Here is a 20,570-nt window from a genome sequence, read left to right as displayed (position 1 = left end):
TTCTCCTTTGCTTCTTAAACTTTCTTTTCATAATAAATGGCACTTCTGTTATATTGGCAAATAGCTAACATTGACTGATATAAGCTGGGCTCTACTAATAATGGATAACTCTGAGTCTTTACCAACCCCCTGTACAACTGTCATTTAGATGTGATGGTTACAGTTAGAAGCCACTGATTGTTTAGGTCACTAAGGGTCAAATAGATATAAAACACAGCAAAAATACTCTTTGTGTTCCACTTCCTTCTTTGACTTTAATAACAAAATGTATAAATAACATTTTATTAAGTCAAATAATTATACAGGCTGTCCAAAATAAATAAAGTTTGGATATGGTTTAATTGGTTTAATTAATTTGAAATTAAGAGGTTGTCATGGCTGGAATGGCTGGTGTGTTTGAGGAGGGGACCCAAAAGCAGAACGCGCGGGAGACAAAACTAAAGAACTGTTTCTTTAGGCTGATAACTACCACAAAACAAAAACACAGGCGAACAGAGATGAGAAATTAAACAATAACCTGAACTGGCAGGTTAATGGCAATGCTGGAGAATACACCCCACCCACTCCATGACATAGTGGCCAGTCCCAGGAGCACGTACGGCGATAGACTGAGATTACCCAAATACACCGCTGAATGACACAGGAAATCATTCCTGCCTGTGGATATCTCGCTGTACAACTTCTCCATCTAAAGCACAAGTACACAATATTTAATAGTTACAATAGGTGCAATAGTTACACCCTCAATCCTAAAGAGCTATTTTTCACCTTTTTCGCCAAGGACTTATGGCGGTTTTGCTGCAGTTTAAAAAAAAAAAAATGGAATCATTGGCAGGATTTGTGCTGTGTTTTTCGTGGTGATACGAGCTTCATTTTCCCATCACTACTGTTACATATGTTGTGCTTTGGGGAGGTCCTTTCTCAAGGCGCAAAAGGAGGGAGGAGGATATTTCATATAAGCACGCAAATTGTTTTACTAACATTTGATGACGTAGGTATGGATGCATGTGTAATTTGGAAACTGAAGTATAGCGGAGTGTAATAGGTAGATAGATAATCAACCGATTATCCCCCCAAAAACGGGGAAAACTACCTGAGCAAATAAACTTTGATGACCAGTAAATTACTTCCTTGTGATATTACAGATTGAGTGGAAGACATTGGTAGATGGCAAAATATCCATGTGGGCAAATATATACACATATTTGGTGGAGCAACCCAGTGTATACACCAGAGAGAAATTTCAGGCACACAAGTCACTCAGTGCATACAACCATGTTGTCTGTGGTCATGTACAGAACGCCAACATAGACTGAGTTTTGTGTCTTCAAGGTAGAAGGACGTCCAAGTCAAAGACAAGCTACACAGCTACACTGTAAAAAAGAATTCCATAGAAAAACAAAAAAATGTCCTGGTAATTTTCTGCCAGTACATTTTCAGTTTTTTATTATGGAAGTTGAAGGACTTTTCCGTAAATGATAAAACGGAAAATTCTGTAGATTAACAGTATATTATCTGTACTATTTACAGGCATTTCCTTCTGCTATAAAACGTAAAATTAAATTTCTTCACTGTATAAACTTTCAAATTTGAGCATTTTTATTTCCTTGAAATTTTCCGTCATGTAAATGTGTTTATATACATTCATTCAAGTGGCTCCTATGTGTTTTCTTCAAAAAGGACACCTGACAAACAAAAAATATAACATTTAATAATATCCAGAGTACCTTTAAGTTAGAATCACTGCCTTGTGGTTGTTTTGCCTCAGCCAAACATAATACAGTATACACATGTAGTCAGTTATAGCCGCTCACCTTTGATTACTGAATTGCATTCACTTCATCAATGAAGTGAATGCAATTCACTTTTGTGTGAACATTTGTCCTAGATTAACTCTTTGGAGTCTTTACCTTACAATATAACATAATTTGAGTCAAGATTTGTTGACTGTTTAAGTGGTGCCACATGAATAGAACTGAACAGATCTAAAGAAGATGTTCCTGAAATTTGGGTTTATTAGAACAGGACGGATGGATAACCACAGCCCTCTCAGCACAGAGCTGACAAGACTTTTCTCCATACAATAAATAAAACAAACTAAAACCAAAAAGTGCATTTACTGGACTTGTTTTGTCAGCTCTTGCTTTTCAAAGACAGTGAGGAGCAAAGTACAATTAGAAGTGCATGTTCGGATGAAGACTTAAACTGTGAACAGCGGCTAAGTGAATAAGGATCTGTGTCCACAAATCCTCAGCAGTGACAACACTTAAACATCATAGTTCAAAATCCTCAGTGCACACCTTTTTCGCCGCTATGTTCAAATGCTCTTAGCTGTTAAAGTAGAGGAAAAAGTCTGACATATTTCACAACAATTACATGTTAGAGAAGCCTCTGAAAATGAGGTCAAGGTAACTTCCCAAGCAAAAACCTCTGCTTGTGCGCACAGCCCCTGAATCGCAACAAATAAGACAATAATAAGACAAGTGACTACAAAGTGATACCAGGCTAGGGGAAGCACAAGCATAAAGTGACACGTTGTGTGTGCACAATTTCTCTTGTTACCACTCTTCATATACCAGTGTGATAAAGTCCTGAATGCAGCATGTTAGTCCATCAAGTTCTAATTGAGCTTTAAATAAAATACAATCCGCTTTTCCTTGGATTTTCAGTTGTTCAGTTCATACAGGAACTCCATCTCAGTCACAATTTATTCTGAGGAAAAACAGAGAAACAAAAATATATTTTAAAAAAGTTTGTTTTTTGTTGCTGTTGCGTATGTTTAAGGTTAAAAAAAATGAAGAAAAATGCAAAGGATTAGGACTGTGCAATATGATGAAATATATCAGATGGCGATATTAAAACCTCTATCGTTTCATATTATACACTATTGTTTGTTTCATGGTGTCACAAAATAAACTGTTTACAGCAATATTTTTTCATCATTTTGATGGTCACTGTAGTAGCTATACTAATTTCTTAAAGTTCTCTCGTTCTCTTATATTTAAAATCACCACACTACAGACGGACAAGCGACTGTTTTCACGCGTTAGTTCGTTAGCAACGACAGCAAAACCACCACTTGTTTATTTTCCACATAAACCTTTCACAATAAAGCTAAAGATCCTATTGAGACTTTTCAAAATAAACGAAATAAATGATGACAATATAAACACTTCACGGGAGTCGAGTTGCCCGAGATTCACAGAATTTACAGAAAATGCACTATTTTGCGATATATATCGTTATCGGGATGAGAAATGTGTTATATGAGATTTTGGTTATATCGCACAGCCCTACAAAGAATTATAACACACATAGAGTTGCATACACATAACAGCATTCTGTTGCAACATAAACAGTTTATAAATCAAGTAACATACATCCCTTGAAAAACTAAATCAATCACAACATTAAACTCACCTTGTTTTTGTGGAGAAGGTGATCAGGCTTTTTCTTCATTTTCTGAGACCAGCTGCACTGGATCAACTGCAGGACTTAGAGTGCTTCAAGTAGTGATAGCTGTTGATCCATTTCTCAAATAATCTGTAAGGATCTGGATTTTTAAGAAAGATACAAATATCTCTGCTTATATTTGGCTAAAAGCTTGATATAGACACAACAGTTTATAATATGTCAGCATCCCCCACAAGGCATATAGAGCCCCTGCACACCAGCACTGCGCTTACATTATAGTTCAATCAATAAATAGTTATTAAACACGTCAAAGCTAAAAAATATATTGTTTGGAGAGTTTGTCATTTTAATTATAAATTTTCTTTTTTCTAAAAAAATTAAGTGGAACTTTCTCAAAGGTAAGAAAGAAAAAGAAAAAGAGGAGGCAGGTAAGTGACGGAAGTGATGGGAAAAGGTAAGCAACCCATGTTGTAGGTGACGTCAGACGCCGGAGATTTGGTGGGAAAAAAAGCAAATGGTAGCGTAGAATTTGACAAAGTTTCTTTAAGCTTCAAGTATACTAAATATACTAATCAATTTTTATAGAACTAACAACATCTGTCTTTTCATCTCTAACATCCTGGAGGACAACGGGGAGAGTTTAGATGCTCTCCAAGATTTCATAGATCGGTGCTTCCAGGACATAGTGATGAAGAAGGCCCAAAGTGCATCTTCCCTGGCCAGAATTGAGACGCCGTCATCGAAAAGATGTCGCCTGGGAGACTCCCCAGGCACAACATCGCCTGCCGGCAAAGTCTTTGCAGACATCCTGGATTAAATCGACAAGCGATTGTCCAGTTTCAATGCTTTTCTGTCCCTGGTGGAGATTTTACACCAATTTAAATCTCTGAGAAAATTCCTGGAGTTCTGCGGGCAGCAGGTGGAAACACTTGCTGCTGAAAACGCCACGCTACGGGAGTCGGTCAAATCTCTCACCGAAAATGTGACCCAGCTAAACATAGAAAATAAAAAAATAAAAGAGACCGTTATCGATCTACAAGCCCGTAGCATGAGCGATAAACTTGTGTTTTCTGGTATTCCAGAATCGGCCGGAGAGGACGCGGAAACAACGGTGAAAAGCTTCATTAAAATCCACCTGAAGCTGCCGGAGGACACTGTGAAGAACATCGCCTTTGAAAGAATGCATCGTATGGGGGCCGTGAGGTCAGCGACCGGGAGACCACGTGTAACTGTGGCCAAATTCGGCCACTTCAAACAAAAGGAACAGATGAAGAGTCGTGGCAGGGAGCTGAAAGGAACGGATTTCAGCGTGAACGACCAGTTCCCCAAAGAGATCCTGGAACGTCGCATGGTCTTGTTCCCAGTCCGACATAATTTTATCCAGAAAGATTCCCCCGTGCCGTCATCGCCGTGGACCTGCTCTATGTGGACAGACAGCTCTACCGCAACCCCGGCACCACTCCATGGTTATATTGACTGCACTCCAGATAAGAATCCACTACACTCTTTTCTTATCCACTCACACTCTCTCCTTTAACATGTGTTCAACCTAGCAATATCAGTATCATGTCATAGCATAGAGGTTCCCAAAGTGGGGGGCGTTCTCCCTAGGGGGGCCATCGCGGGAGGGGCCTCAGTATGAATTAAAAAAAAAAAAAAAGAACCCTTGGACACAGCTAGCATAATGGAGAGGTTTTTGACGGGGCTCCCACACAAATGCAAAGCAGAAGATGAAGCATCGCCAAATATGTTTTCAAACCAAGTTCATTCCAAGCCAAATACTAGAAAATATGATGAAGCATATCTTGCCTTTGGCTTCACCTGCACAAGTGCCAAGGTAGGTCAGCCGACAGAATTAGTTTCCCCTGCGTTGGGAGCACGCGCTGGGCTGTCCAAATCACGGACAAACAGTATCCCACGTTCTTGATTTTTTGTTCACAAACACTTCTCATAATGACTAACTACTCCTGACATTTTGGAGATGTTAGCTCTTTATACAGTAAAGTTACAGTGGGATATAAATAATATCAGGCTGCTCTTGCCACAATTTGTTCCCTTGGTTCAAATCACGGACAAACAGTATCCCACAGTTGTTTATGTTTTTGAACCCATTTTGCACAGAGAGACATTTTTTGAAAAATGTATTGATAGCAATGTTGAATATTATTACACAGGAGGAAAAAAAGCAACTACACGTAAAATAATCACACCGTGACGCCTCTGCCTTTGTAAATGGAGAGACAGTAACTGCGTGTGTGTATGTAAGCGTGTAAAAACTGCAGATAGTCAGATTAACAGTATTTTGTCTCTTTCCGCCACTGTAGAAATTCTTCTCATGTAAACAATAACGTGGCGCACAGCATGAAAAAAAGGCACATACCTTTGATGCTGCGTGACAAACTCCGTATTCCTCGTCCACACGTAAACGCAAAAACTGAGTTGTAAAAAATCTCCTTCTTCTGTGAATCGAAACGCTGTTTACATGTGGACGAAAGGTCCAAACGCATAGAAAAAAAGCTGCATTTTCAAAGATACCCGTGTAGGTGTGGACGTGGCGTAAAAGAGTTAATAGTTTATTTTATTGCTGCCTGTAATTTATTGCAGTTTACTTTTATTAGTTTCATTGTTTACTAAATGTTTAAGGTGTGAAATAAACTGCACGGGAGTTTAAAACAAAATATGGGTGTGTGTGGTTGGAGGGGGTGGGGCGCGAAGATTTTTTTGTAAAACAAAGGCGGGGCCTACCGAAAAAAGTTTGGGAACCACTGCTCTAGCAGATCGTTACATAGAGAAACCTTTTGAATACAAGCGTGCTCATCCACACAGGTGTGCACACTGGTGTACACACGGGTGTTTACTGTCCATAGACACAAACTACACCTTTCTTGGCTGCTACCTCAAAGCACACTGTGCGCTGTCGGTCCTGCATGCTGCACAACAACATTCAATATTAGTATTTACTGTTATTTACACTTGGCTAGATAAATGCGATGGTGTTGTGTTTATTACGTTGCTCTCTTTTTGTGCTTCTTTTCTCTTTTTTTTTTTTCTCTCAACAGGTGATCCGGGAGATTTTTTTTTCTTTTTAAGTGCCCTTTCTCTCTCTCCCTCTTCCCCTCTTTTCCTTCATTTTTGTTTCTCCCTTTCCTATCCCCCAGCCATGTCTGTCCCATCTGTAACAACTGAAAATAAAATAAAATAAATAATAATAACAACAAAGGTCGATCAAATGGACTGTTGGGTATCTTTGTTGGCCTTCAGACAGCAATTCTGACAACTAAAGAACCAAACGGTACAGGCGCAAAAAAAAAGAGCGGTGAGAATTCGCCGCACTGTTTGAATTTGTTTCTCCCAGACCCCACCTTTATGTGAAGCAGCTGGGCTGATAAAAATCCACTTTATACCTTTTGGTTGTAGGACTCTTTCTATTTTGTCATTATCCAGTCGTTGAATGGCTTCCCTCAACTCCCTTTCAGCTGCCACAAAGTTTGTGACATTATCTGACCTCATTATGGTGACTTGACCTCTTCTGCAAATGAAACGTCGAATCGCATTGATACAGGAATCTGTGTCCATCTTCTGCTCACCAACCTTTCCAGAAATCCTACGGCAAGTTTGACATTTGTTGATTATCTTTCTAACTGCCAAATTGGCTTGTGGAAACCAATATCTGCATCGCAGCTGCGCCAGCACGTAATTGTGACCGCAGTGACTAGTTCTTTGATGGATGTCCGTCAAGATGAGTTCAGAGATTTTGTTGGTTGTTTAGCATTTTCTGGCAAGCCCGATGTATTGAGTCTGCCACCAACTCTCAGCATCCCATCACGAAGATCTGGGTCTAATTTGAACAACTGACTGCCACAACTGAGATGTCTTCCTTTCTGTAGGGTGAAGCGAACAATTTCTGATTTGGCAGCCTCAAGATCCTCCAAAGCAAGTGCCTTTCTTTCCATTGCAGATTTAAATTTCTCCATGTGCACCTGCAACTTAAATTTTTGCTTTTCAGGATCATTTTCATTTTTCTGGATTATTTTTGAGAAATGTTCGCTTTCTTCTTTTAACATCCACAGCCCCTCCCTTAGCTTCGTCATCCAGGCCACTGATCTTTTCAGTTTATTCCAGTCTGAATAGTAGTCAATCACACGGTTCATTGGTTCCATGCCTTCTTCAACTTTAAGTGTATATTAACACTTGCTGAAGTCTTGACTTGTGGATCATTTTGAAGGTTTTCCTTCTTTCACACTGGCTGTTCTGGACATTCATTTTCATCTAGAAGATAGTTTGGCTCGTGAATTCATGAACCTCCTTCCAACAGATCCTTTGCCATTAAGCCTCTGCTTGCTTGATCTGCAGGATTTTCTGCCAATGTCACATACTTCCATTGCGATGGCTTGGTTGCTTCTCAAATCAGCGAAACTCTATTTGGAACAAAGGTTTTGAAGCGAGATGTTTCACTGGCAACGTATCTAAGCACAGTTGTACTGTCTGTCCAGAAGACTGACTGTTGCAGAGGAACATGAAGCTCTTGTCGCAGTAATCTGTCCATCCTCACTGAAATCACTGCTGCAGTCAGCTCAAGCATGGGGATTGTGATTTGCTTGAGTGGAGAAACTCTTGATTTCCCAATGAGTAAAGCGCAATGTCTCTTGCCTCGTCTGTTTTCCATCAACAGGTTGATGGAGACAGTTCCATGCATAATCTGAAGCATCGGAAAAATGGTGCAACTGCACAACAACAGTGCATCCAAACCTGTAGGCATTAGGCATCTACTCAAATGGAAGTTAGAGAGGAGTACAACATCTTCTTGCCATTTTCTCCAAAATTTTGCATGCTTTTCGTTGATCTCTTTGTCCCAACCATGCTGCTCTTTACAGAGATCTTTCAACAAATGTTTCGCAGGCAAGATGACTGGTGCTAAAAAGCCAAGAGGGTCACATATGGAATTAATGACTGACAAAATGCCTCTTCTGGTTATTGGCTTGTCTTGCAGCTTTATGGTGTAAGTGAAGGTATCTGTTTCTATGTCCCACTGTACACTGAGAGTTCTCTCAGTGTCATGCCTAAGATGCAGATCTTTCACTTCACTTGCTCTGTGTTCTTCAGGAATTGAGATCAACACTTTCCTACTGTTACTTGTCCACTTTGTTAATGTAAACCCTCCACTGGTACACAAAGCACGAAGATCACTGACTAATTTCACTGCAGCTTCTTCTGTAGCTACACCTTTCAGACAGTCATCTACGTAGAAGTTGCACAGGACTGTCTAAACAGCCTCTGGAGACGCTTCTTCCTTGTGATCTTCTGCCGTTCTTCTTAGTGCATATGAGGTGACACTTGGTGAGGAAGTAGCTCCAAAGAGATGCACCATTATCCTATATTTCTTCATGGGCTCATCCAGCTTGCCATCTGGCCACCAGAGAAAACGAAGAAGATCAGCATCTCGTTCTGGTACGTTGACTTGGTAAAACATTGATTCAATGTCTGCCATCAGCGCTACTGGTTCTTCATGGAATCTTAAAAGAACAAGCAACAGCGTGTTGGTTAGATCTGGTCCCTGCAGTAACTCCTTGTTTAGAGACATATCCTGGTATGAAGCCGTACAGTCAAACACGACTCGCAACTTTCTCTTCTTCGGGTGATACACCCCATGGTGTGGTATATAGAACACTCTGTTGTCATCATGGCTCAACTGGTGGTCTGGCACATGAACTGCATAGTCCTTGGTGATGATGTTTTCCACGAAAGCCTTGTACTCTTCAAAAAAATTGAAGATTCTTCTTAAACTTCCAGAGCAAACATGCTATTCGCTGTTCTGCAACACAACGGTTGTTTGGCATTTGGATATTTTCATTCCTGAGCGGCAATCCAATGCTATAGTGTCATTTTCGAAGGTCGTTGTCTTTTCTACTGATCTTAGAAACTGTTTTGTCTTCTTGTGACATTTCCTCTTCGTCATCATAATTATGTTCTGAAAAATCTATATTGTACTGTTGGACTAGAAGCTTCTCAACTTCCACCAAGGAGATTCTGCTTACTGAGAAATGTGGTTCTTTGTCTTCTGTGCCGTTTAGTTCTTTGCTTATGGGTCCATTCACAACCCAACCAATGGTGGTCTTCACTGCACAAGGACCTCCATTTTGTCCATTAATGACACGCCATGGCTCCATTGCTTTTGCACAGTTAACTCATATAAGCAGCTCTACACTAGCCTCTATCTCTGGTAGCCTCACTTCATGTAGATACGACCATTTATGAATGTCTGACAGTTTGGGTATGTTTCCACTACTCACAGGTATACTAGTGTGAGTAAACACCTTGGGTAAGTCAGTGAACTTGGAATCTTCCAACCCACACACTTCCAGGTCTGATATAACAAAACTATTCATGAGTTTCTGTTCTCCTGGGTTTTCTTGACTCATGGTACTTAGGAGTATCTGTGTACGCTTTCCTTTAACATTCAGTTTCCTTTGCAGATCTTCAGTGCAAAATGTTTCCGTGCTTCCCGGGTCTAAAAAGGCGTATGTCTCTATGTATTTAACACTCATTTTAGATTTTAGTGAACATTCTTTACATTCCATTCTTCGTTTGCAGAACTTGCTGAGACGCCCAGAAACCAAACATCCAAAACAGAGTCCTTTTGACTTCCACAAGTCTACTTGTTCTTTGTGTGGTTGATTCTTAACCTTGCCACAAGAAACAAGAGTGTGAAGCTGCTGACAGTAAAAACATGGCTTCTCAAAAGCACTCACTGTTTTGATTAAGTTTTCTGTTTTAATGTTTGTTTCTTGTGGTCTTTTGTTCTCAGTGGAATGTTGGTGGCAAAATTGCTTCCCCGAAACGCTTTCTTTGCTGGATACCTTTCCCTTTGGTCACTCTTTCCACTTGTCATTACATGGTTGTCTGGGATATTACCAAAGAGTGGATCCATAGCTATTTTAGCTTGGCGGTCTATGAAGTTCATGAAGTCAGCAAATCTTGCTCTTTTACCCCTTTTCTCTTGGAATTCAAATGCCTCAACACGCCAATGTTTTTGGGTTTTGTAGGGCAGCTTGGATATCACTGTACGTAGATTGGTAGGATTATCCATCTCTTCCAAAAATTCAACATCCTCCATGATGTTGCGACATCCAGTCAAAAACATAACATAAGCATTTAATGCTTTGCTGTCATCATTTTTCACTTGGGGCCATTTGAGTGCTTTCTAAATGAATGCATTTGCGATCCTTAGCTCATCTCCATAGTGCTTATGTAGCAACTGTTTGGCCTCATGGTAACCTTTGCTAGGAGTCATGTGTACACAACTGTGAATTAGCTCCTGTGGTTCGCCAGCAGTGAATTGTTCCAAGAAATACAACTTATCTTGATTGTTATCAGTCTTTTGCTCTACTGCATGCTCGGAGGCTCTTATGAAGGCTAGTGCATCACCTCTAAAAACAGGAATGTCCTTTGTTGGCAACTGAGCCAGCTGCTGCTGTTTCACAAGTAACTCAGTGATAACATCAGTTTGTTGTGGGGAGCATCATGCCAACCCTTTCCTTTTTAACTCCTCGACCTTGCGATCTTTGTATTGATACATAACTTCTCAGACCATCTTCAGATCTTTCATATTCTTTAAGGACCTTTAACTTTGCTTGGCTTTCAGCTAATGCAATCTCCAGCTCTAACTCTTCCTTTTCAGCTTTGACTCTTGCTGTTTCAAGCTCAAGATGTTGCCTAATCCTGGCCAATTCAAACTCAACTTGTTGCTTTTTCTTCAACGCTGCGGCACGTTCCAGCATGGCTGCGTGTCCTGCTTCCTGTTTAGCACGAGTGGAGGAAACTCTACTAATTTGGTAGTAATGTGGGTCTCAAGATGGCTCACTTGAGACCCACGTGAGCTATGATCTGCATCATTTCTATCTCCAACCTGTGATGCACTGTCATTTGGTTTCACAGCTTCCTGTAATTCATCTGTGGCGTGCTCCTGCTGCACAGCTTCATTTGGCATCATATGCTTATGATCATCTGCGATCCACTTCTTTGTTGCAATGCTGTGAAGCACTGGCAATGCAAGATCCCATGATGTTGAGACTAACATAAGAAAAGAAAGAAAAATACAAGTTTCGGTGGAACAACTGCACCAGCAGACAAAATAAGGTTTCTGAAATGTAGGGAAACTGTGATATCCACTGAAAACATTCTTTAAAACTAATTGGAGACTTTAAATGAGCTAGTTTTAAAATCATAATGGCTCTTTAATTGATCAAGTTATTTTTGAAAACCCTTGGAGCAGTCGTGAAATGGCCCCCACTCACTGAGCCTGGTTCTGCCAGCGGTTTCTTCCTCCCCACTGTGGCCTAGTGCTCGGCTCAAAGGGGTTTGTCTGTTGGGGTTTACTTTTTAATACTGTAAGCTTGTTGCCTTACCTTACAGAGTGAAACACCTTGAGAGAGCCATCATTTCATTCTATTTGGCACTATACAGATTGAAGTGAATTGAACTTACAACATAACAAATTCAGCACAGATTTCTGTTAGTTTTCATTGTCTGTGACTTTTAAATACATGCTATTTGTTATTCGGTTAAAACTATGAGTAGAAATTGCAGAGAAAATGATATCATGTCATGTGACCTGTTCTCTAATGTGTGCCTTTTTCTTGTTTTGTATATATTTCTCCTGTTTGTTATTTATTCCTGCTGTCTTACTATTAAAATGTCAGTCCTGCAGTTGTTGTGGAATTCACTTTTTCCTATAATTATTTTAAGCTTCTCTGGCATTGATTTTAATTTTTCAGAGAAAAAATATTTCACCCTGTTTTTTCAGAAGCTCGGGGAGCAACTGTGATTATATAATTTCCTCACAGAATAATAAAGTACTCTGATTCTGATAATAATGAGCATATAAAAAGGTTTTGTGAGCAGCTCAAACAACAGATTTGGGCTGATAACAGCTAATGAACTGATTGTTTTGCAGTCTTCAGTCCAGTTACACCATTATTTAAAGGGGCCAGTTCACCCAAATGACTAAAGCCCTTCCCTCTTTCCTTTTGCAACCCAAACGTTTCTGAGACACAGACCTCTATATGGTTAGTTATGGAATATAGTGGTTAAGGAGTCATAGTGGAGGAGAATAAATTGATGTAGTCCCATCTAGTGGATGAACTCTGAATCACACACAAAGACACAAAAATCAAAAGTCGTCAAACTCCATTTTGCTGTTTGCCAACCATCAATAAATAATAAAGAAGAAGTTGTCAAACAGGCCCCCAGAGCTCACTGGAACCATGGGCTGTATGTAACAGATGAATGTAGCGGCTCGGTGAAGTCTCATTTTAAAGTTAGATATTTTTTAAGGTGCATGTGTGTATTGGAGTGCATCAGCTGACCCTAATAGACTGGATTAGCGAGGTAACATGCTTTCACTGACCACAACTGTCACACAGATGTCTTGGACGGACTTTCCCACACTGAGGAATGTTGTCTGTCATACAAAATGCATTAAAAATGCTCATAGGGCCACAGACACCATAAACACAATTGAGAGGTCCTGTCAAATTAGTGGAGATGGAGCCTAGCAAACAGCTGGCAGCTACAGCCTGCTTTTATAATTTGTTATAGCCTGATTTTAAGACCAATACTGATACCAACCAATATTTATTGATTTAAGCAGTTGATATATATTAGCTGATATTTTTTCTTTCAGTCATACGAAACATAGAGTAATTTCCCTTAAGTTTAGTTATTTTAGAGTCCTTATTGAGGTAATACGGCTATGCAGTTTAAAAATAATGTAGTTGTGAATTACTTGCTTATGCTGTGCCTGACTCTACTTGTATGAGCTGGTTGGGAAGTTGCCCGCACAATAGTCGATTGTCAGATTAAAACAATATCAACACGTACAAAAAGGCTAAAGGATGTTTCTCTTGTTTATTCTTTACTCCATCATAAATTCCAGTACTGAGATCTCAGCAAATAGCTAATATCGGCTGATAAACGTTGGGCTCTGCTAATAATGCATAACTTTGAGTCAGACAAACAACTCGGGACACATAAATTGCACAAGTTAATGCGATGTTTTATTCAGGAACCTAGGACCATTTATATATATAAAACACTGTATAAATACTCTATATATTCTACTTCCTTCTTTGACCTCAATAACAAATAAAAAATAATATTTTTTTAAAAAGCCACATGGTTATATTTAACAGGCTGTACAAAAATAAATAAAGTTTGGATATTCTATACAAAAGGAAAAACAAAACAAAACATGGTGTCTTCACAGAAGGCAGGAGAGACTTACTTATGAAGTAGTAGTAGGAGACACGTCCCTCTTTAGGCCTCCACGCACACGCATGTTCACACACACACACACACACACCTCTTTGGTCTTTGAGGAATTCCCTCTTGGAAGGCTGTGTAGACGAGGGCAAGATATGGCTAAAAAACACTATACTGAGGCATTCAGAGAAACTGGGTGTTACAATGTGCCGCTGGCTAAAACAAAAGAATAGAAAAGAAGATGAAGTGCTTCAGGTTTATGATAAATAAATGCAGACTGAAGTTTGGACATGACTATGAGCCATCTTATTTTCCATACCTGATGGGGTGAGCAGTTAGATTATGAGCTATTCTCTTCCTTTTGTCTCTTTATATACTGTGCGATTAAGCTCCTCCCCCATTCCAACCATTATTTATCTGTCCAGCCCAGCTTGGACAAACATTATATACATGCATTAAAATTATGACACACACATACTGTCTGACACACACACACACACAGGTGTGACATTGGCATGATAAGCAGCATCCTCTTTTAGGGAAATCAGGAATGTCCATGCGTTCTTCCCCTCAATGGGACGCAAATGAAATGTGCCACTGCTTTACAAGGAGGACAGACAGGCAGCAAGCTATGTTCAGTCCTACTGTTCAACATTTAACCCCCGGATTGATGGAGGGAATGGCTAAATATTGATAGTTACAGTGACAATTGTGGACACACTGAATTCTGCAGCACTCTCACTCTGGATGTAAACATTCATTAGCCTCTGTGGGCAGAAAAGATCAGAGTTTTTAATCTGCTGTCTTTCTGAGTGCTGGTGTAACAGAAGGTTAGATTGCATATGCAGTTCTCAGCAGGCACTCTGATCGCACAGCTCCAGCAGGGGTCGCGGACGGTCTTTGGGGTCACAGCTGTCGTTGGTTAGCGTGCGCCCGTTGTGGTCGATGCAGCGCAGCGCACGTTTACGAAAACCTCGGCCGCAGGTCTTAGAGCACGGTGACCATTCTCCAAGGAGCCAGGAGGGGCAGGAATGGAGGGTGCAGGACCGTGAGGCCAAAGGGCGAAGCTCCTCTGGGCAGTCTCCAGAGGGATGTCCCTGGGAGTCCAGGCACACGACCGCTCTCTGTTGCACACCTTCTCCGCAGGTCTGGGAACAGGGACCCCACTCCCTCAGAGTCCACTCGGCTCCTCCCACCTCTTGGATGGCATTGATAGACTTCCGACGGCCTCCAACGTTGTTGTTGTTGGAGGATGAAGCAGCATGATTGGGACGAGGGGCAAAGTAGCTGTATTTAACCCTGGGCCTCGGGGATTCCCCTACGGAAAGCACCTGGATTGTGAGGGCCTCAGGGAGCGGGGAGAAGCTCCTGATGCGCTCCAGAGTGGCTGAGGAGCCACTGTAGCGCAAGAGTGCCCCTGGGAGGGGAATGTCCGTCTCCATGGTCATCAGCTTGTAATCACCATTAAGTAAATAGGTTCCATCCTGGCGCCGCACTGCCAAGTAGCTGTTATCGTGACGACTACTGGCTGGAGCACGCTGCTTGATGTCAAGGTGTGTGGCACCAGCAGGGATAGTTACAACATCCTGGTAACCAGGCCTGAAACAGACACAGATGGAGGATAAATTTAGCAACATATATATTAAAAAAGAATCTGATACAAGAGTGATGAATATTTTAAGGTCAGATGTCTACCTGGCACGCTCCATAGAGCCTGACACCTTCTTGCAGGTCGAACCATCTCCGCCACACACGCCACACTTATCGAAGCGCCGGTTGGAGCCGATGATACGATCACATCCAGCCTTCACACACTGGCCCTGGACGCAGACTGAGGTGGAATCAGGGCTGCATGGTGTGCCGTCAGCCACCTGGGGTCAGCAGAGAAGCACAAATGGGACATTAAAGTTTTGCTTTGTAAGATTCAAAAGGTAGAAGGTGACTTTTCCATGCTGAGACTGAAACCCAGAGGGTGGGGGGAAAAAGTGCAATGATTAATCCTTTCACTTGGATGTCTGCATGACTTAGAGGACTGTTGAGGGTAATAACAAACTTGTGCACTATAAATATTGTTTTTTGTAGCCTTTAGAAACTCTCACCTTGGACTTGAGGACAAAGAAGTATCCGGTCCCCTTGGCCCTGCACACCAGCTTGCAGCGGTCTTTAGGTGAAACTCCAGCGTACTTGGGGACCCACTCGACGCCCTCGCCTGAACCCAGTGACACTTGAGCTGACATGTCATTGTGGGCCAAGCACTGCTCCTCACGGAAAGACAGGCCTGACAAAGAGACAAGGATAAGTCAGCTTTAGTGCTAGTGTATAACCGCAGGCCAGCATTCACACCCAGGTAACGAGTGGGAAGTGAATTATTTCTATTTAATCGCCAAAATTTCTTACCATTGGTGTCTGGGCACACTTCTGTGTTGCATGAGCGGTACTGGATCCTCTTTCCCTCGCAGTATTTCCCCCCATTCTTAGGCACAGGGTTATCACAGGCACGGAAGGAATACTGCACTCCTCCACCACAGGTCCGAGAGCAGTCGCCCCAGGGACCCCAGGGACCCCATCCACCATTAACAGGAGTCTGAAATCAGGGCAATTTAAAAATTATAGCTTGATTGGTCCAGCAGACTAACAGCATGTAGAAAAAAGTGCTTAAATCAGGTCTGGGTCATACCTGTTGTTTAGCGGCCTGGCTCTTAGTGAGACAGTGCCCAGCCAAGCAGTAGCTGTCATGCCCGCAGGGTGTCCCATCAGCCCATGGGAAGTTCTTGGTTTGGCACACGAGCAAACCATTGGATGTAGTCACAGTGCACCACAGAGTTGCACAAGTGGTGCCCGGGTCAGGGCAGTGCTGGGAGTCTTCACCAAAGGTCAGGCGACACTGATGGTCAGCATCATAGACTGCCCCGGGCAGGGGCTGGGGCAGTGGCTGGGGCTTAACAGGCTTATCCAGCAGACACTGACCATGGCCGTTGTCCAGGAAGGTGGTGACCATGAGGGCGGAGCAAGGAGACCAAGGCTGCTGCTGGTCCAGGTTAGACAGGGTGGAGGCCATCATGTGGGAACCCCAGTGGGCACCGTTGATGCCAGAACACAGCTGGGCATCATCATGAGGCATGTTAAACACGTGGCCTGAAGGAGGAGATGAAATAAGTTATTTAATAAGTGATGCATGTGATTAAAAAGATTTTACATCATGGCCAAACTTTTTTTTACTTACCCAGTTCGTGTGCCACTGTAAATGCTGCTTGGAGTCCATCATCCTCAATAATTGAGCAGCTCCTGTCCGGGTCACACACCGTGCCAACATCCGCCATGCCCAAAGTGTCACACGAGTGGGCACCGCAAAGGTCCTAACAAAGCAGAAAGTGGAGAGCAAGATCGTGAATACTCCCCATTTCTCCACACCTGTTCTATTATATGCTCTACCATAAAACCAACACTCTGACTTACCGTCCTGGTGAAGAGCACGGCCGTGTCGTAGTGCTCCGGGTGGCGGTCGCTTGGAGGATTGTGCTGTCGCTGCCACTTGCAGAAGTTGCGGAGAGTCATGGCAGCGTTGGATGACACCTGAGGACCTCGCTCCTCCTCGTACACCACCAGCAGCTTCACCACCGCCAGGCTGATTGAGTTGTGGATGCTAGGGTGGCGGTAAAGGCGGGACGCCACTGCCATGATGGTCAGGAGGTAAGGTTTGAGCCCCGTGCCGTGGAACTCGGCCATAGACTGGTCAGCCACCAGCATGATCTCCAGATAACGAGGGGTGGAAACAAAACGCCTGGCCCTGTGGTGAGCTGAGAGCAGAGGTTTAATGAGCATTTATTCTGTTAGTCCTACGTTTGCTGCTGAGTTCTGCAGTGTGCAAGTTGCCCCAGATAAACTGAACGACTTCAATTATAAGAAATGCTAGAGGGCAGTTAGTGTCCTAAATAGCAGCTACAGAGACCCGTTATTTTTTTTTCTACTCAGAGGGATAGAGGCTCCCAGGAGAGCTCCGGATGTGCCTGGAGCAGCCTGGCTGCCATGACTCAGCGTCACACCACCAACAGCTCCTCCTCCTCGGGGTCCACGCATTCTTAAACTGACCTTCTCTGGTGGAAAATTATGCCAGAGAGAGAAAGAGCGAAGGGAGAAAATCCTTTCTGGGGGTGGGGTGGGGGGGAAGAGTGTCTGCCGATGAGAGTTGTACCAGGAGGCGAGTTTACACGCCTCAGCGCTACCGGGCTCTGACTGGCCCCAACCCCCTTCACCCACACTCCTCCTCTTCTTTCCTCTTAAAGTAGTTTAACACCCCCCCCCCACACACACACACACACACCACCCCCACCTTTCCTCCCCTCCCTTCCTCACTGGCAGTGCGCTGACAGAGCTGTCAAAAGGTAGTCGAGTGCATCGCGCACGCTGTGCAACCTGACACATTAACTTTTGCTACATTTACACGTTTAACATAAAATCTAATCTTTGCTCTTTTTTTTTTAAATATTTAAAGCTGAATACTTTTAGTTTTTTTAAAATACATAAATAACCTTGTTGGGTTTTCTTTGCTTCTTTTATGTTGCTGCTCTCCGCATTTCAGCTAAGTCCGTCATAAAAATGAGTATCAGCGTGTAAAATGCGCACAGCATTACCTGTCTGGTCTGCGTTAGGGGCTCCGTGACTGGCCGCTTTTCCCAGATTCTTTGGCACCCTCTCCTCATCCTCGTTGACCCCGCACTTGGAGGTGCTCTCCTCAGCCGAAGCTGCCCGGCCTCTCCGGCGAATTGTATGCACATCCTCGTCCGTGCCCAAGAAATCAGTGGAGTTAAGGGGCTGAATAAAGTACTCTTCGCCCTTGAAGTAGAATCCGCCCCTGAGTCCATGGCACAGGTTGAGCGCAGCGGCGGAGCGCTCATCCCCGTTCACCGTGCCCGAGTAGAAGCAACCCGGCTCGGCTCCGCTATTGGGTTTCGGTGTCGGTTCAGACACGGGAGTCCCCACGATGTGGAAGACAAAACCTGGCGCCAAAAAGGTCTGGTCAGGCTCTAGACGCAAAACCAGCTGCATGCCAAATACGTCCAACCGGTACACCCTCATTTCCGCCTCCTTCTCGCTCTCCTCCGCGGAAAGAGTCCGCCACGGTTCGGTTTCGCTCTCCGACCGGGCCGTCGGGTCTAACCTGACCGGCACAACGGTGCCCTGCTCCCAAGCACCGTGCGCTGCGCCGACGCACAGAGCGGCAATTAAACTGATGGAAATGCGTAAAAACGACATCATGGAACTGTGGAATCCGACAAGTGGAAAGATAAACTGAGAGTTAAGTCTTTACAATGAAGAAGTAAATCCTTTAAAAATCCACCATGAACTAAAAAAAAGGTATTTGAACTCACAAAACCCCCAAAACCCAATATTACGCACACGTATATAAATCTAAACAAATAACTAAGAAAAAATCAAATCCAGTGCAAAACTCATTTAAAAGTTATGTGCAGATTTGAACTGTTGCAAAGAAGTCCGTTCATTAAACGACAATAAGTGTTGCGGCAGTAAAATCCAACAGGTCGCCTCTATCTCTCTATCTCTTTCTCCAAAACTGAGTTGTCTCCGTGTCTAAATCTAGCTGTCAGGTCAGAGGCAAGTCTTTGCTCTGCAGGACCGTCTCGTCTGTTCTGCCTTCTGTCAGAACTGAGCCGGTCCCTCCTATTTATCCCCATATCCCGGGACCACCCCTTTCCTGAGGGCCCTTTGATCTGAGTGGGGCCGAATCCCGTGCGCAACGAAAACGCACCAGCGACCTGGAGCGTTGCCATGATAATCAATCATTGTGGAGGAGAGAGCTCTTGGCAGAGGAACTTTTCTTCTTTGGTCCGTGCTTATCTGTCAGAACAGTTACTCTTAAAGCCCCTCACGGTATCATTGCTGTATGTGGGTTATATTAGCATTCACCTTATAATATAGACTTTCGAAGAATTTCACTGGAAACGTCTTAAGGCCCCTTTTAGTGTATACCTGATAAAGTTTTGTTATAGAAGCGGTGTTCTATTTTCTCAGAGCTGTATAACGTTCATTAGACGTTAATCCGTTTCTAGCATGGCGAAGGCGTGTAGTGGCTGATGTGGAGCAGTATTGTAAGTGTCACTGCAGCTGAAGAAGGGAAGCTGGGGAATGGGAACAATATCGTGCTGGCCTGGGCTCCAGAAGCCGTACTCACCTTTTCTGTGCCAAGCCGGCTGTGGTGCGCCGTGGCCAGGTTCCACCGCTCTGCTCCCCGGGGAGAGGGAGCAGAGAGGGGCCGCCGAGGTCTTAAGGTGGAGCGGTTCCTCCACTGGGCTGTTTCTGCACTACAGCCACGGCAGGCACAGCCCCAGCCCTCGGGCTCCTTCCCCCGCCCGTACCGACTGCTGATCTCCTCTTAGACACAGGAAGAGTTTACGCTGGAGTTTCATTAAAAAGTAACTGGCAAAGCAAGGTTCCTGTTATCTACAGTGCTTGCAAGACACGTCAGAAATGAATTTTTTTTAAAAGAAATCATCAAAAATAATTATGCAGTTTTTAAAGGCAAACATACTGATATTACCCTTAAATGTTTTAAGGTTAGATTAATGTTACGACTTTAAAGACACGTGTGAAATGATTGAATTAATTGTTTTGGACCAAGTTTGATAGCTCCTACATTGCTTATTCTCTCTCTGTATCTATTTTTTCTGTTTGTTTTTACTGTTGACTTATAGAAGCAAACATCAGTGATGAGTGTGAATGGACAGATTGTGGAATTCCACCTTAAAAGCAACAGGTTCGAAAAAAAGAATAACTGTAACTTCGGCTACTTCCAGTAGATGGCAGGTAATTGTTCAGGAATGTCTCCAGGCAGTTGGAGAAATTTTCCATGACCCCATAGAGCGTGGCCGATAGGTGGG

At 43.0% G+C, this 20,570-nt stretch overlaps 1 protein-coding gene across 2 annotated transcripts; it reads right to left on the bottom strand.

Moving 5' to 3' along the window:
- Positions 1 to 13,301: 13,301 nt before the first annotated feature.
- On the bottom strand, positions 13,302 to 19,341 carry adamts1 (ADAM metallopeptidase with thrombospondin type 1 motif, 1). 2 transcript variants are annotated; one of them, XR_005696759.1, is made up of 9 exons: positions 18,306 to 19,341; positions 17,131 to 17,471; positions 16,898 to 17,030; positions 16,352 to 16,809; positions 16,072 to 16,258; positions 15,774 to 15,952; positions 15,370 to 15,545; positions 14,161 to 15,273; positions 13,302 to 13,774 (listed from the first exon to the last, which is right to left on the bottom strand). XR_005696759.1 is itself a non-coding variant. In XM_040038328.1 (8 exons), exons 1-8 carry the CDS (start codon positions 18,928 to 18,930, stop codon positions 14,526 to 14,528), a joined length of 2,847 nt encoding a protein of 948 aa, XP_039894262.1. In that variant the 5' UTR covers positions 18,931 to 19,341; the 3' UTR covers positions 13,302 to 14,525. The 2 variants fall into 2 exon arrangements, 1 of the variants encoding a protein (XP_039894262.1); XM_040038328.1 differs by having other exon boundaries at positions 13,302 to 15,273.
- Positions 19,342 to 20,570: the final 1,229 nt, after the last annotated feature.

This window comes from Simochromis diagramma, unplaced genomic scaffold (genome assembly GCF_900408965.1).
Source record: "Simochromis diagramma unplaced genomic scaffold, fSimDia1.1 OVJJ01000413.1, whole genome shotgun sequence".
NCBI lineage: Eukaryota > Metazoa > Chordata > Actinopteri > Cichliformes > Cichlidae > Simochromis > Simochromis diagramma.
This window is presented reverse-complemented; position numbering and strand designations above follow the sequence as displayed.

Bases quoted from the DNA above. Each gene is read 5' to 3' on its own strand.
- adamts1 (XM_040038328.1), bottom strand. From the start codon at position 18,930: ATGATGTCGTTTTTACGCATTTCCATCAGTTTAATTGCCGCTCTGTGC. The intron at 16,810-16,897 runs GTAAGTAAAAAA...CTCCTCCTTCAG, and splicing joins TACAGTGGCACACGAACTGG to GCCACGTGTTTAACATGCCT. The intron at 15,274-15,369 runs GTAGACATCTGA...TGTCTGTTTCAG, and splicing joins GGCTCTATGGAGCGTGCCAG to GCCTGGTTACCAGGATGTTG.